The sequence below is a fragment of the Varanus komodoensis genome, unplaced genomic scaffold, assembly GCF_004798865.1.
Source record: "Varanus komodoensis strain SLA01 unplaced genomic scaffold, ASM479886v1 scaffold28, whole genome shotgun sequence".
In the NCBI taxonomy this organism is placed as follows: domain Eukaryota; kingdom Metazoa; phylum Chordata; class Lepidosauria; order Squamata; family Varanidae; genus Varanus; species Varanus komodoensis.
The window spans coordinates 4,052,292-4,064,249 of NW_025335727.1; the positions used below are offsets into that span (position 1 = coordinate 4,052,292).

General features: G+C 41.6%; 1 protein-coding gene across 6 annotated transcripts; it reads right to left on the reverse strand.

The window, feature by feature from the left end:
• Nucleotides 1–476: 476 nt before the first annotated feature.
• Nucleotides 477–11,508, reverse strand: ZNF639 (zinc finger protein 639). 6 transcript variants are annotated; one of them, XM_044434600.1, is made up of 6 exons: nucleotides 11,440–11,508; nucleotides 10,270–10,407; nucleotides 5,884–5,952; nucleotides 4,852–4,959; nucleotides 3,011–3,142; nucleotides 477–2,278 (listed from the first exon to the last, which is right to left on the reverse strand). In XM_044434600.1, the coding sequence occupies exons 3-6, from the start codon at nucleotides 5,939–5,941 to the stop codon at nucleotides 1,128–1,130; spliced, it is 1,449 nt and encodes a 482-aa protein (XP_044290535.1). In that variant the 5' UTR covers nucleotides 5,942–5,952; nucleotides 10,270–10,407; nucleotides 11,440–11,508; the 3' UTR covers nucleotides 477–1,127. The 6 variants fall into 6 exon arrangements, with proteins under 6 accessions (XP_044290535.1, XP_044290536.1, XP_044290534.1 ...); XM_044434601.1 differs by lacking the exon at nucleotides 11,440–11,508 and adding an exon at nucleotides 11,009–11,290; XM_044434599.1 differs by lacking the exon at nucleotides 11,440–11,508 and having other exon boundaries at nucleotides 10,270–10,948.
• Nucleotides 11,509–11,958: the final 450 nt, after the last annotated feature.

An 11,958-nucleotide genomic window follows, 5' to 3' on the forward strand; every position in this document is an offset into this window, starting at 1 on the left:
CTTAGCTATTTAAGTATGGTACTCATTAGGAGGGGCTGGTAAAACTAATGGCAAAAGAGCATAAACGTTGCAAAGTCCGGCCTTGCACAGAGGCTATTTTTCAATCTTACTGATATCTCCATGGTGAAAATGATAAAGGTGCACTTTCATGTTAGCCCTTAAACTGCAATACCTGGAAGTCCTACAAGTATTTTCTTCCATTCAGAAACATGAATTCTTGAAACTTTTCTGGCTGAAACTGATGTATAACTGCCAATGAATGTAGCCATGCAGATTCCCTGTTACCAAAGTCTAAACATTCACTCTCCCTCTTTACCCCCAGGTAAATGACACATTTTGAATCTATTTCAAAACTATAGATTCCACATCCCTTACCAATACAAGGCTGAACCATGTGCGACTTAAAAAGGAGGGAGAAAATACCCTGTATGACCATTCATGTTTACTTTAAAATTGTAATATAGACACAAATCATGTACAGTTTTATCTGAATATTTATGTTTATTTCCATCCTTTGGTACAAAAGGAGTTCAGGCTACATCATCTTCAGACATGAATTGTACACACTGTTATGCATTAAGGGGTTTGGTGGCATATACAACTCCTTCTATCCCAGAAACTCAACAGCTGTTTGTTTGTTTATTAAAACATTTCTATGCCGCCCCATTCGCCGAAGCCTCGGGGCGGCTCACAATGTTGAGGCATTTAATTTCTAATAGTTTCCCTTAAGTCAACAAATCCAAAATGTACGAAGATGAAACAATCTACTGTACCTAAGTTCTAACAAATGCACTGGACAGTTTTTGAACAATTTACACAATGAGTTGAAAGTACTTAACACAGGTGCATACACAAAAAGCTGGTGAGTCGAGGTCTGCAACCAGCCCATGCTACCCCATGCTACTGGTGCATCATCAATGCAATGCACTGGGTTCCACTGGTGTCAAGGTTTATTATTGAATATAGGAAGGACCAGCTTAGGACTAGGGCTACAGCTAAAGGCGAATCTTCCAGTGACAGAAGGGAAGACTCATTTGTAGTTTGAACTTAGGAAAGCGTCTGCAGAGATTATGTCTCAAATTCTAATATTCTAGGCTAGAAGGAAAACATACACTCACACACAATGATCAAACATTTTCATGCATCTGAAGATGACTTAAAAGGTCTTTTTCATTGCTAAACCTCATCAAGCAATCAGTGCACTTGTGTGGCAACTCAGCCGAATGCCTGAAGTCCAAGTGAATTTTGAGATCGCCAATCTGCCCTGTCGAATATTCACAATACTGACACAAATAAATCCCTTCAGACATGTGAGTGTTCAAATGTTTACAGTATTCCAGCATGCCTGAAAAGCCCTTGCCACAGTCATCACAAACATGTGGGAATATTTTGGTGTGTTCAATCGCCACATGCCGGTTGACATTCGTGTGAAGTCTGCTGCGGAAGCCACACACCTGGCACACAAAGAAGTTCTTGCACTTATCAAAGCTGATTTTGTTGACCAGGCTATACTGGCCTTGTTGCTGCCTGCTGTTGTGGCTATCACTCAGTTCTATCAGCCGGCCAGCATGCTCATTCACCACGTGGCTGTGCAAGTCCTCTGGGTCGCTGGTTTCATGCTCACAGAACTGACACAGGTACTGCTCATCACAGCTGTGCTCCTGGAAGTGAAGGTACAGCTCGCTGCTGGAAGAGAACTGAGCGTCACACTGCTCACACCAGTAGAGGTGGTCGCTGAAGTGTGTGTCGGCTACGTGCTGGCTCAGATTCTCGAACATCACGGTTGTGTAGTCACAGTATTTGCAAACGTAGGGGTCTTCCTCGTGAATTTTCAAGTGTTCAATAAGCACTCTTTTGGAGGAGAAGTTCTCCTTGCACACCCGGCAGATGTTGCCCTCGGGACATGTCTTGTGTTTCAGAACCATGTGCTGCTTCAGATCTGAGAAGTACTTGCTATTAAACGAGCACCGCTCACATTTGTACAAGCCGCTGCTGTTGGCCCGCAGCAGAGGCCACTTGGGCTGAAGGGTGACATTCAAAGGAACGTTCTTCTCAAGCGTCCTGCAGGCTTCAGCTGGGGTTTCTTCGGCATCCTCCACTTCAAGCTTCTCTGGGGAAATGGTCTGCGTTTCTATGTCATGGACTTCTACGGCCTGGACTTCGGTGGTGGAAATTTCTACAGTTTGTATATCCAGGGGTTTCTCCTCTTCAGTTAAGCTGTCACTGAAGACTGGTGACTCACATGTATCTTTAAAAATACCATTACTGGCAGGTTTGTCTACAAAAGCAACACAATAGATATGCAAGATGAAGTCTATAAAGAATCACAGATGCTAGTGGGTTTTTCTTCTTCATCTATTATTTCAGTAGACAGACATGTCAGCTTTGCACAAGAAAGCACTTAGGTTAAATCCACTGAGTTACATGCAAGATCAACTCAGCCTCATCTTCCTGCCTGAACAGCGGGGAAAAACGACCTAGCTCACAGGCATGAGTTGAGGAAAAAGAGCAGGAATTCTGAAGCTATTTGCACAGTAAACACAGTATGCTATAATGCAAAATAACATTTTGCTCTCTTCCAAGACAAACATTCTCCTTGGATCATGAAGACTGCAATTTTATGCACACTTGAGGTGAGACTCGCTGAAATCAATGCAGTTTGTATTTCTATCCCAAATGCTCATACGCAACTGGATCAGCACACGTGGTCACCTGGTTTTTGCTGCATCCCACCACTTATTCCCTCAACAATTCTGTTAGGTTAGGCTGAGAGAGGCTGGCGAAGGGTCACCCACTGAGCTTCACAGCTGAGGACTCAAACCGGGGTCTTCCGAACCAAAGCCGAACACTCTAACCCTCTTACCACACTTGTGCTCAGGCTGCACTAATTAGCACCCTTCCTAGGAACTGATACTGCTTTTTCTTACATATTCTTTCATTGAAAAGAGGGAAAGTAATCATAATCAGAGTTCAGAAAAGTGCAGTTTTGGCACAACCACCTCTCATTTACCTTTCTTTTTAGGGTCCATGAAGTGTGACCCCATGGCATTAGACTGGTTCCCACTCCACTGAGATGTCCCAGCATACACTGGGCTGCCATCCTCATCGGTATCTGTGCTGTGTACTGCATTATGAAATCTGCCTGTAGGGAAAAAAGGAAGTTTGGGTGGTCTTGTCCTAATTCGGTTCATCTATTTTCACAAACTTATATGCTATAATATATATTTTGGTACCTATTTCACAAATTATCCTCAAGGTACAGGGTTGGTAGCATTATATTAAAATTAATGATAGTTTCCTACTTTATCCCTGATGTAAGTAACATGCAGCAGATGTGCACACTGTCACTGTGACCAGTTCACAACCAACCATGATCTAATTAATACATGGCTTATTGTCTTATCTAAAATTAACCTATGATCTGGGTGTCAAGTGATTGAAGAGACCTCTAGTAGCTTGATCAATTCCAGGGTTGTTTGGTTCCTGCCCTTTTCACCCTCTTCCTTGCTGCATTGCAAATGCCTTTATGCACAGTGGTACTGGTATGCAGAGTTGCTGGTTTTTGGACTTCTCTATAGCCTTCTGAAGCAACCCACGAACAACTCGCAGTTCTGGATTCACACGTGATGTCAACCAATGGTTCAAACAACTCAGCATTCACAACCTAACAGCAAACCACGGGTTCCCTACATTAGGTGTCCATGGTTAGCCATAAATATTAAACCCATTTTTCTAATTTCGTATGTAACAATAACTCACTATTCAACAAGCCATGGTACGGGCTGTTATTTGTGAGCCAGGTTTACAGCAGGTTTTGAAAAGAAAATTTTATATTCAACTTTCAACTGCCCCAAAATAAAGATAGCCAAAAAGGCACAATATGAGTTTTGATTCAGCTGCTCAGTTCAAGAACACTTTTCCAGTTAGAAAGAGGCTCAACAACAGTGCCAACCTTGAGTTTATGGTTACTCACATTAAAGTTAAATTTGAAACAGTTTACATTTTAAATAGTTCAAAATGATAGAACACCACACATACTAGGGACTGAATTTCACTGAATGCAGGGGGACTTATTTCTAAGTGCTCATAAAATTGTGTAGGATTGCAATGCAGATGACCAAAATGACCAAAAGGTTGGAGGTGGTACTGAGAAAGACAACCAGGCTTACATTATTGATCCTTTTTTACTTAAAGGAAAACAGCCTTGCAAGAGCTGTGATAACTTCTTTCCAAAAATCTGTTATGCATTTATTTCACTCAAATTCCTCAATATGTGTTTTAACAGCAAACTGAGCTAACGGATCATCTAACAGTGTACTTCTATGGATGTTTATTCAACATTATTTAAAAATAGTTTATTAAAAGTGTTTGTATACACTGCTTTAAGTAAAATCTTGGTTTTCATGAAGTGAGAGAAAGCTTGGTCGGTAACTTCATCAAATAAACATTTTACTTCAGTAGATGCAAAAAATATTTCATCAACTTTTGCAAGCGTGTTGCTTCTTTCTGAAGTCACCCAGGTCTATGATAGAAAGTTATTGTTTTAGAGCAGGGTTACTTACAGTAAATTATCTGCCTTCTCTCCCTTTGTGCAGCCCTGATTTAGGTCATGCCTGTACAGGTAGCTTTAATGCAAAAACTGAAGGATAGGAAAGCAAGCATGAGATGGCAAGAATTTATATGATCTAAATTATTTTTTTCTGGTGCACTGGCAACTGGCACAGTTTCACAAGGTCAAGAAAGAAGGTCAATGTAAACTATGCAGATACCATACATTTTTGGGGGAGATGTATATAGCCCACCACCACCAAAGCATGCTTGTGAGTGAAGTAATGAGGTGCAAGACCTTACCTCGATTATCAGACACTTTCAAGTCTAGCTGTTTCATAGAACATACACTGTAACAATGGTCAGAAAATATGCCACTATTCTCTATGTATTTTGGGACTCCGGTGGAATCTGGACAGAAAGAAAAGAAAGCATCATTTACATGTCTGACTGAAGCACATTAAAATGTTGTTGCCTTGAATGTAATGTATAAAAGCCTCAACTGATTCACTCTGAACTGGTCATTAATACTAAAACAATATTTAGAATTTATAAAGCTATGTGTATTCCAAAGCATAGCAAAGGTATCAATGCCATTATTTAATTTTTGAACTTCCTAAAGTCAGTGGATTAGTAAGAGTAAGAAAATAATGTACAAAATATTGTAAACTGCTGTGTATGTGAGCAAGGAAGTGCTTTAACTCCTGCCCCAGCAATCTTATCATCTTATATTTCTAGCAGGAGCAATCCAGACAAACCAAACAACCTACATTTAAAGTTGAGTATGCACTGTCATTAACCTGTGGCTTGGTGCTGAAACATGGATAATTGTGTTGCATGACCCAGTCACACTAACAAACCATGATTTGTTAACCACAAATGACTCCACAGTTGCATAACTGTTGAGTCCACAGGTCACAGAAGCACTTAAATGGCCACAGCCCTATTGTGATGGGCCAACACATAATCCATGTGTAAACAGATGCGACAGATGATATCTTAGCATGTTTCTCTTAGCAGCAAGTATACTCTTGTTGGCTGGAACAATCTTTTTGTCCCCTTGCTTGCTTTATACAATGGCAGTGCTACTTCAGACATGAATGTAAATTTTTGTGTTCTTTGCTCATAGATACAGCATTTCTACAAAGGTTTCTCTTTTTGAGTTACATTGTATAATTATGTATGTTCTAGATGGTGTTTTTTCAAAATCACCTTTCCTTTAATCAACCTCAAAATCTAGTTTGTGAAATTTTAAACAAGAATATTCAGAAAACTTACTTACTTATATATTAACTTACTGTCACTATACTAGATAAATGTACATTTCTGACCTACCTGAATAACGTGAGGGATGTAGAGTCTTCCTTTTCCTCTTCTTGGGATGTTCATTCATCTTGTTTCAATCTAAAATAAGCAAAATATAGGTTTAATGGTTAGTGTTCCTTCCTGCTAATTTGCAGGTAGTCAAACATACTGTTCCTCCAACAATGCACCATCCACTACCAGACACCAGCATGATCGGCTGTGTCTTATAAGTCAAAACACCACTGGAGAGTCATTAAATGCCTCCTTAGACTCACATTGCTCATAATACATGTATACATATACTGAAGTCGCACATTTACGTGAATGAGGACATGCAACAAAATAGCTATAGATTCAAGAGTGATGTGACCAGAAATAAAGAAAATTTCATCTGGGTAATCTCCCCTCCAGCAGATTACTGAATGACTATGCCAAGGACCTATTTTTGTGTCATTTTCAGATTGAACACTAGTCAGTAATAAGCTCCTCCCTTTATTCACATGGGAATGTGAAAAAGGGTCCAGATCCTCCAACTTACTAGATTGAGTCTTCAGTACTAGAAAAAACAGATAAAATACGTTTTTATCTATTAACTGTGAACTACAGACTTTCTGACAACAGAAGAAATATCAAGAGGGAAACAATAACCAACCAAAAGAAACGTAAATATTTAATTCAGATTACACTACATTTTGCAATCCATGAATATAAGCTTGCGCAAATGATCCTTGTTAACCTTGGTCTCTTTGTTAAGTCTTAAACATTTTTGCAGATTTAGACACATGGATGAGTATAGGACTTACAAAATATTGACCAGGAACCACAAGGAGGACCCAGGAAAGGTCAGTGCCCCTCAAGTTCTATCTCCTGACACCTGACTGTTTAAACAGACATTACATGTACATTGCTCAGCCCTTACTCAACCACCGTAAGAACTAGGGTTTGTTAGCTTTGAAATACAAACTGAGTATGAGAAAGGGACATGTGGGTTTCCCCAGAAAACTTAAATTGGCAAGCTGTTAGTGATAATCACCTGAAAAATATTAATTACAACTTTAAAATGGCTAAACTTGTCTAATGTTTTATTTGTATTTTGCACCTATTCAGTATTACTCATTAACTTAAATAATGGAATGTTCTGAAGAAACATAAAGCACTAGAAATGTTTCTGCCCCAAATGATTAGTGACATATAGTCACCAGTTAAGAGTCTCTTCTGTTTGTTTGTTTGTGTCTGTTACTGAGGAACTGAATTTCCCCAAAAATGAACGCCCCAATGACTTAGTGGATAGAAAAGGATTGCAAATATTGTTTCACAAATCAGAAGTGTTGCCAGCAAACTGAGAGAACTGGTACTTTACTGAAAAAGTGAAAGGGTAAGACTGCAAAAAAAGGGTGAGACCCTAATGTATTCTCATAAATAGGAATTCAGTTCAATTAAGGAGCCACTGTAGGTTTCTCTTACGTGAACAAGGAGCTGGTGTAGCAATGAAACTGAGGTAAAACCGTTAAGACTACTGTTTGACTCTCACCTATATCACAAAAGTCACCATCTGATGCAGCTGCCCTCTGAACGAAGGGGTTTACAGGCATCCAATCAAGGGCAATCCTTGCCTCTGCTCCTTCCGCCCTGCAAAGGTCATAGTTTCTGTCTTTTGTCCTGCTTGTGAGGATGAGGGGCTGAGGCACTGCTAGGAATTCTCACACCCCAGCAAAGCCTCACTCCCCGCTTCCCACTGTCCACCCCTGCCAAGCACACTGGCTCCAAAGTCACATGCGCAGCTCTGAAAATGCAGCCAGAGCAGAAAGATCCATGCCAGCTGCAAAGGTGTGCAGGGGAGGGTCCCTTTTCCAACCTCACATTTCTGATGGCGTAAGTGACCTTATGCAAGCCACATATATGCAAGAAAGAGGCAATAATGGTGGCTTGTCTTATAGAGATAAAAGAACACAGAATTGTTCTAAAAATGCTAAGAAAAATAAGTATTTAACACACTGGATGAGTTTGCATAACCACCATTGCTTAAACAATAGTTCAAGCTGTGATGTTTGTCTGGCACTACTGCATGATTACCCATCCAGATGTGGATTGTCATGTTGTCTGAATCTGGGCAGCATGGCTTGTTTGGAGGGTAAACAACATTCAGATATCCCAGCAACAGGCCACAACACAAGCCATACCAAGGGTTTCTTTCTTTCCTTTCTTATTTTTCTTCTTTTTATTTATTTATTTTTCTACTTATATCCTGCCTTTTTCCAACAAAGGGCTCAAGGCAGCTTACATCTCCTCCTCCATCTTATCCCCACAACAACAACCCTGTGAGGTAGGTTGGGCTGAGTCTGTGACTGGCCCAAAGTCACCCAGTCGGCTCCATGGCTGAGCGGGGACTAGAACCCAGATCGTCTGAGTCCCATTCCCATGCTCTTAACCACTACACCACACTTTTTTCTTCCTTTCCTCCTTTTAATTTTTGAATGTGGTTGTTTTATGCTGTACTTATTATTTAATGTTTCAATTATTGTTTTATTGTATTATTATATTACTATTTTAACCTTTGTAAACCATCCTGAGGTGTGTTTCACAATGGATGGGACAGAAATTTTATTAATTAATTAATTAATTAATTAATGCTGCACCCAATGGGATAATCAAACAGTCATACAACTCTGTGGGTAACTCTAGGGCACTGATTACTTCTCAACTTATGGTTGCTGTGAGGATATAATGGACAGCACAGAATGATGTGTGCTGCCTTGAGTTGCTTGGTTGAAAGGTATAATATAAATGAAATCCTGATTACATGGTACCCCCCACACAACCAAAAACAGGCCTACCTACTCATAAATGGCTTCCCATAATCGAAATCAAACCAAACCACCCTTTGGACAAATGAGTGAATTTGTGTTAGAATACCGAAAAACACTTTTTTTAAAAAAAAATGGTTGATTATGTAGCAGCAGGAGGTGCAGAACACATGGAAATCAGAAAGCAAGTGCCAGCAATATAAAATAGATTTTTTCTCATAGGCATTTTCACTCATCTCCAGGTTTGTTTTAGGAACCCTAAGCTTCTGTTACATTACAGGCTGATCCAAATGATGTGACACAACTAGTGCAAGTGCAGTAGCAGTGTAGGATATTGCCCCACAGTTGCAATTTCAGTTATAGATTTATACTTCTATGCATTTTCAGTTACATGTTTCTTAAAAGAGATTCAACTGCTTCCAGCCATGCTACCAATAAGTACAGAGAAAACACATTCACAACAATAAAATATATGGATAAGTGTCTTTATACAATAATATACACACAGATACACAAAATAAGGTATTTTAATACTTGAAACAAGAAGTAAATCACACATTTGTGAAGTTTGTTACATTTATATCCCGCCTTTTTTCCTTTGAAGAACTCGAAGTGGCTTACATCATTCTCCTCCTGCTTTCAATCTTATCCCCACAACAACCCTGTGAGGTGGATTGGGCTGAGTGTCTGTGACTGGCCTGAAGTCACCTAGCTGGCTCCATGGCCAAGCGGGGACTAGAACCCAAATAGCCTGAGTCTCACTCCTGCTTTATTAACCACTACACCACACTGGCTCTCATCCACTTGTATGTAGAGTTGCATTACCTGACTTAAAATGACACCCTTTGGGTGCTATTCAGATGGCCACAGGATAATTCAGAGTCCCAGCTCCAACCTCAGAGAACCACTCTGAGATTACAGCTGGAATTCTGAATTCAATGCATTCCCCCCTTTGCCCTCTGCCTGTGTCTCCATGGCTGCAAGGAGGACCTCTGAACGGAGCTGGCTTGTGGTGTGTGGGAAGGTGCCACCAATGTTATGAGGATCCTGGAGATACCTCTGGCTTTTTTCCCTGTGTAAAACTGTTAGCCAACCCAGCCATTTACATGTTTTAGAGGGCAGGAGAAGTGCCAAGGCAATCCTTGCCTGCACACTTCTTCCAATAGATGCCCTTAATCTTCAGTGTTTGGGAATTACAGCCAGCTATGTTAAATGGTGCCCTAAGGCTATTAAATTCCCAAACGCTATATAAATAGAATATGAGAGATTTAGATAGAATCACTTTTTTTTCTTTGAAAGACACCTGTCTATAAAGAACCCTCAGAAAGGGGATTATAGGATTGTTTTAGACTGGAGGAAGAAATCACCCCCTTATCATTGTATTTGAGATGTGAAAGACAGTATTTTTTTTAATGCTTCCCCATGTGCAAGGATCTTGATTGTTTGGAGACCAATGTCATCCCTCACTGACAGTGTGAAGTGGTCCAGTTCATTCAGTCATTGCAGGTCTGGCCTAACTAATGTTCTGTTGTCACATGTAACATAGGCCCTAGTTTGGAAAATGGTAAATGCGAGAAGGAAGAAAAGAAATAAATGCAGAAGGGGCACCTACCTTATGAGGCCAACTTCAAAGAAACAGAGAAAAAGATGGTGAATTTTCTCCCCTTCAGATTAACAGAACTTCCTATAAGTGGTAGTTTACTTGGGGGAGGTTTTAAGAAAGAAAAACACTCAGGCACGTGGTTCTCCGCTAAAAAGAAAATAAAACATGGTAGAAAAGGGAGTTAGGATGCCCATTCCTTTAAGAAGTCCAGAAAAAGGAAAGAAGATAACACAAGGATAAAAAAATTAAAAACAAATCGCACCTCTTTTCCTATCCTTAACTGCATACAAGATTAAGGTTCCCGACTCCTTCTACCTCCCCTTTTTGAAAACACCCTCTTGAATTTCATGGAAATGTGGCCATCTTTGTCACCCTAGAAGCCTACTCGCCTGTGTTCAGATAACACCTTCTCTCAATGCAGCGATCTTATGTATGCCTTGCATGGCAGGAATCTCCATGGGATACACTGGGCTGACTTCTGAGCAGGCATGCGTGCAAGTATGCAGCTGGCATTTCAATCTGGTTTGTTATAAGCAGATCTGGTACATGACTACTGGAGACCTGGAGTCCTATTGAATTCAACAGGGCTTACTTCTGCATAAAAGGTTGCTTGTATGCTTTCTTATTTAAAAAAAAAAATCCACCTTACAGCTTTAGTGGATAAAAGAGATACTACTATCAGAATTATTAATAGGATTGCAGGGTCAAAAGGTTTGTCCAGGTTATTCTTTTAAATAAAGTCATCCACCTTGGAGCCTTAGGGGAGAAAGAAAGCATATTATTGTTCTTATCAGGATTGCAGCTTTCAGCAGCTAGTGCATCTTTAAAATGATCATCCACGTTGCACCTCAGTGACTGATTAATGAATCATCACGGCATCTAACAAAACGCTGTGAATAATACTTTCCAGTTGTCGTCCTTCACAGACAAAGCCAGACTTTCCAGCAACCCCCCATAAAGCGGGGTTACTAATAACGAGGCAACTGCCCCAGGACAAGGCTGGGCTGAGGAGAAAGGCGAGCCGCGTCGCCTTGGAGCCCGAGGGGGGAAATACAGCCGAGCAGAGCCGGTGCCCGGAGCGGGATTTCCACTCCCGCGCATCACGCGCCACCGCGGGCGGAGGATGGGCCAGCGACGCGCGCCATCCGCTCCCCTCGCGGCCGCGGCCGCAGGACTCACCTTGTCGAGCAGGCCGCGAGCGCCGCCGCACACGCCGCCGGAAGACGGGCGCCCCGCGCAGGGCCGGGCAAGGAGGCGGGGCGACAGCGCCGCGAGCGCCAGCTCGGCCCGCCCCGTCGCCCAGCGGGTGCGCAGGCGCGCGGGGAAGCGGCGCGTGCGCGCCTGCTGCCTCGCCTCCCTCCCCGCAGGCCTCAGCGCTTGGCTCGCAGCGCGGGGCCGCGTCCCGTTCCCTGCAGCGTCCCTCTTCGGACAGGAGGCGGCCTACAAATCCCAGCATGCCTCTGGCAGCGCTTTGTGCTTAGAAGGACAAAAGGCCTCAGACTTCGGGACCTAATCGATTCTTTGTGTTTTATTCCTTTCTGTATTGTTCTTTTGTATATTCTTTCAGCCTTCTCTTTATTTTTTTCCCGTTCAGATAGTGTTCCTCCCTTTTGTTCTGACTTTTCCTGTGATTATTGGGATCTCTTGGAAGAGGCCTTATTTTTTCCTATTCTTTTGTTCTATTTCTTTGCACTAGCC

Excerpts from the sequence above, each read along its gene's own strand:
- ZNF639 (XM_044434600.1), bottom strand. The coding sequence starts at position 5,941 with ATGAATGAACATCCCAAGAAGAGGAAAAGGAAGACTCTACATCCCTCA. Across the intron at positions 4,960-5,883 it reads ACATCCCTCACGTTATTCAG|ATTCCACCGGAGTCCCAAAA; the intron begins GTAGGTCAGAAA and ends CTTTCTGTCCAG. Across the intron at positions 3,143-4,851 it reads GAAAGTGTCTGATAATCGAG|GCAGATTTCATAATGCAGTA; the intron begins GTAAGGTCTTGC and ends TTTTCCCTACAG.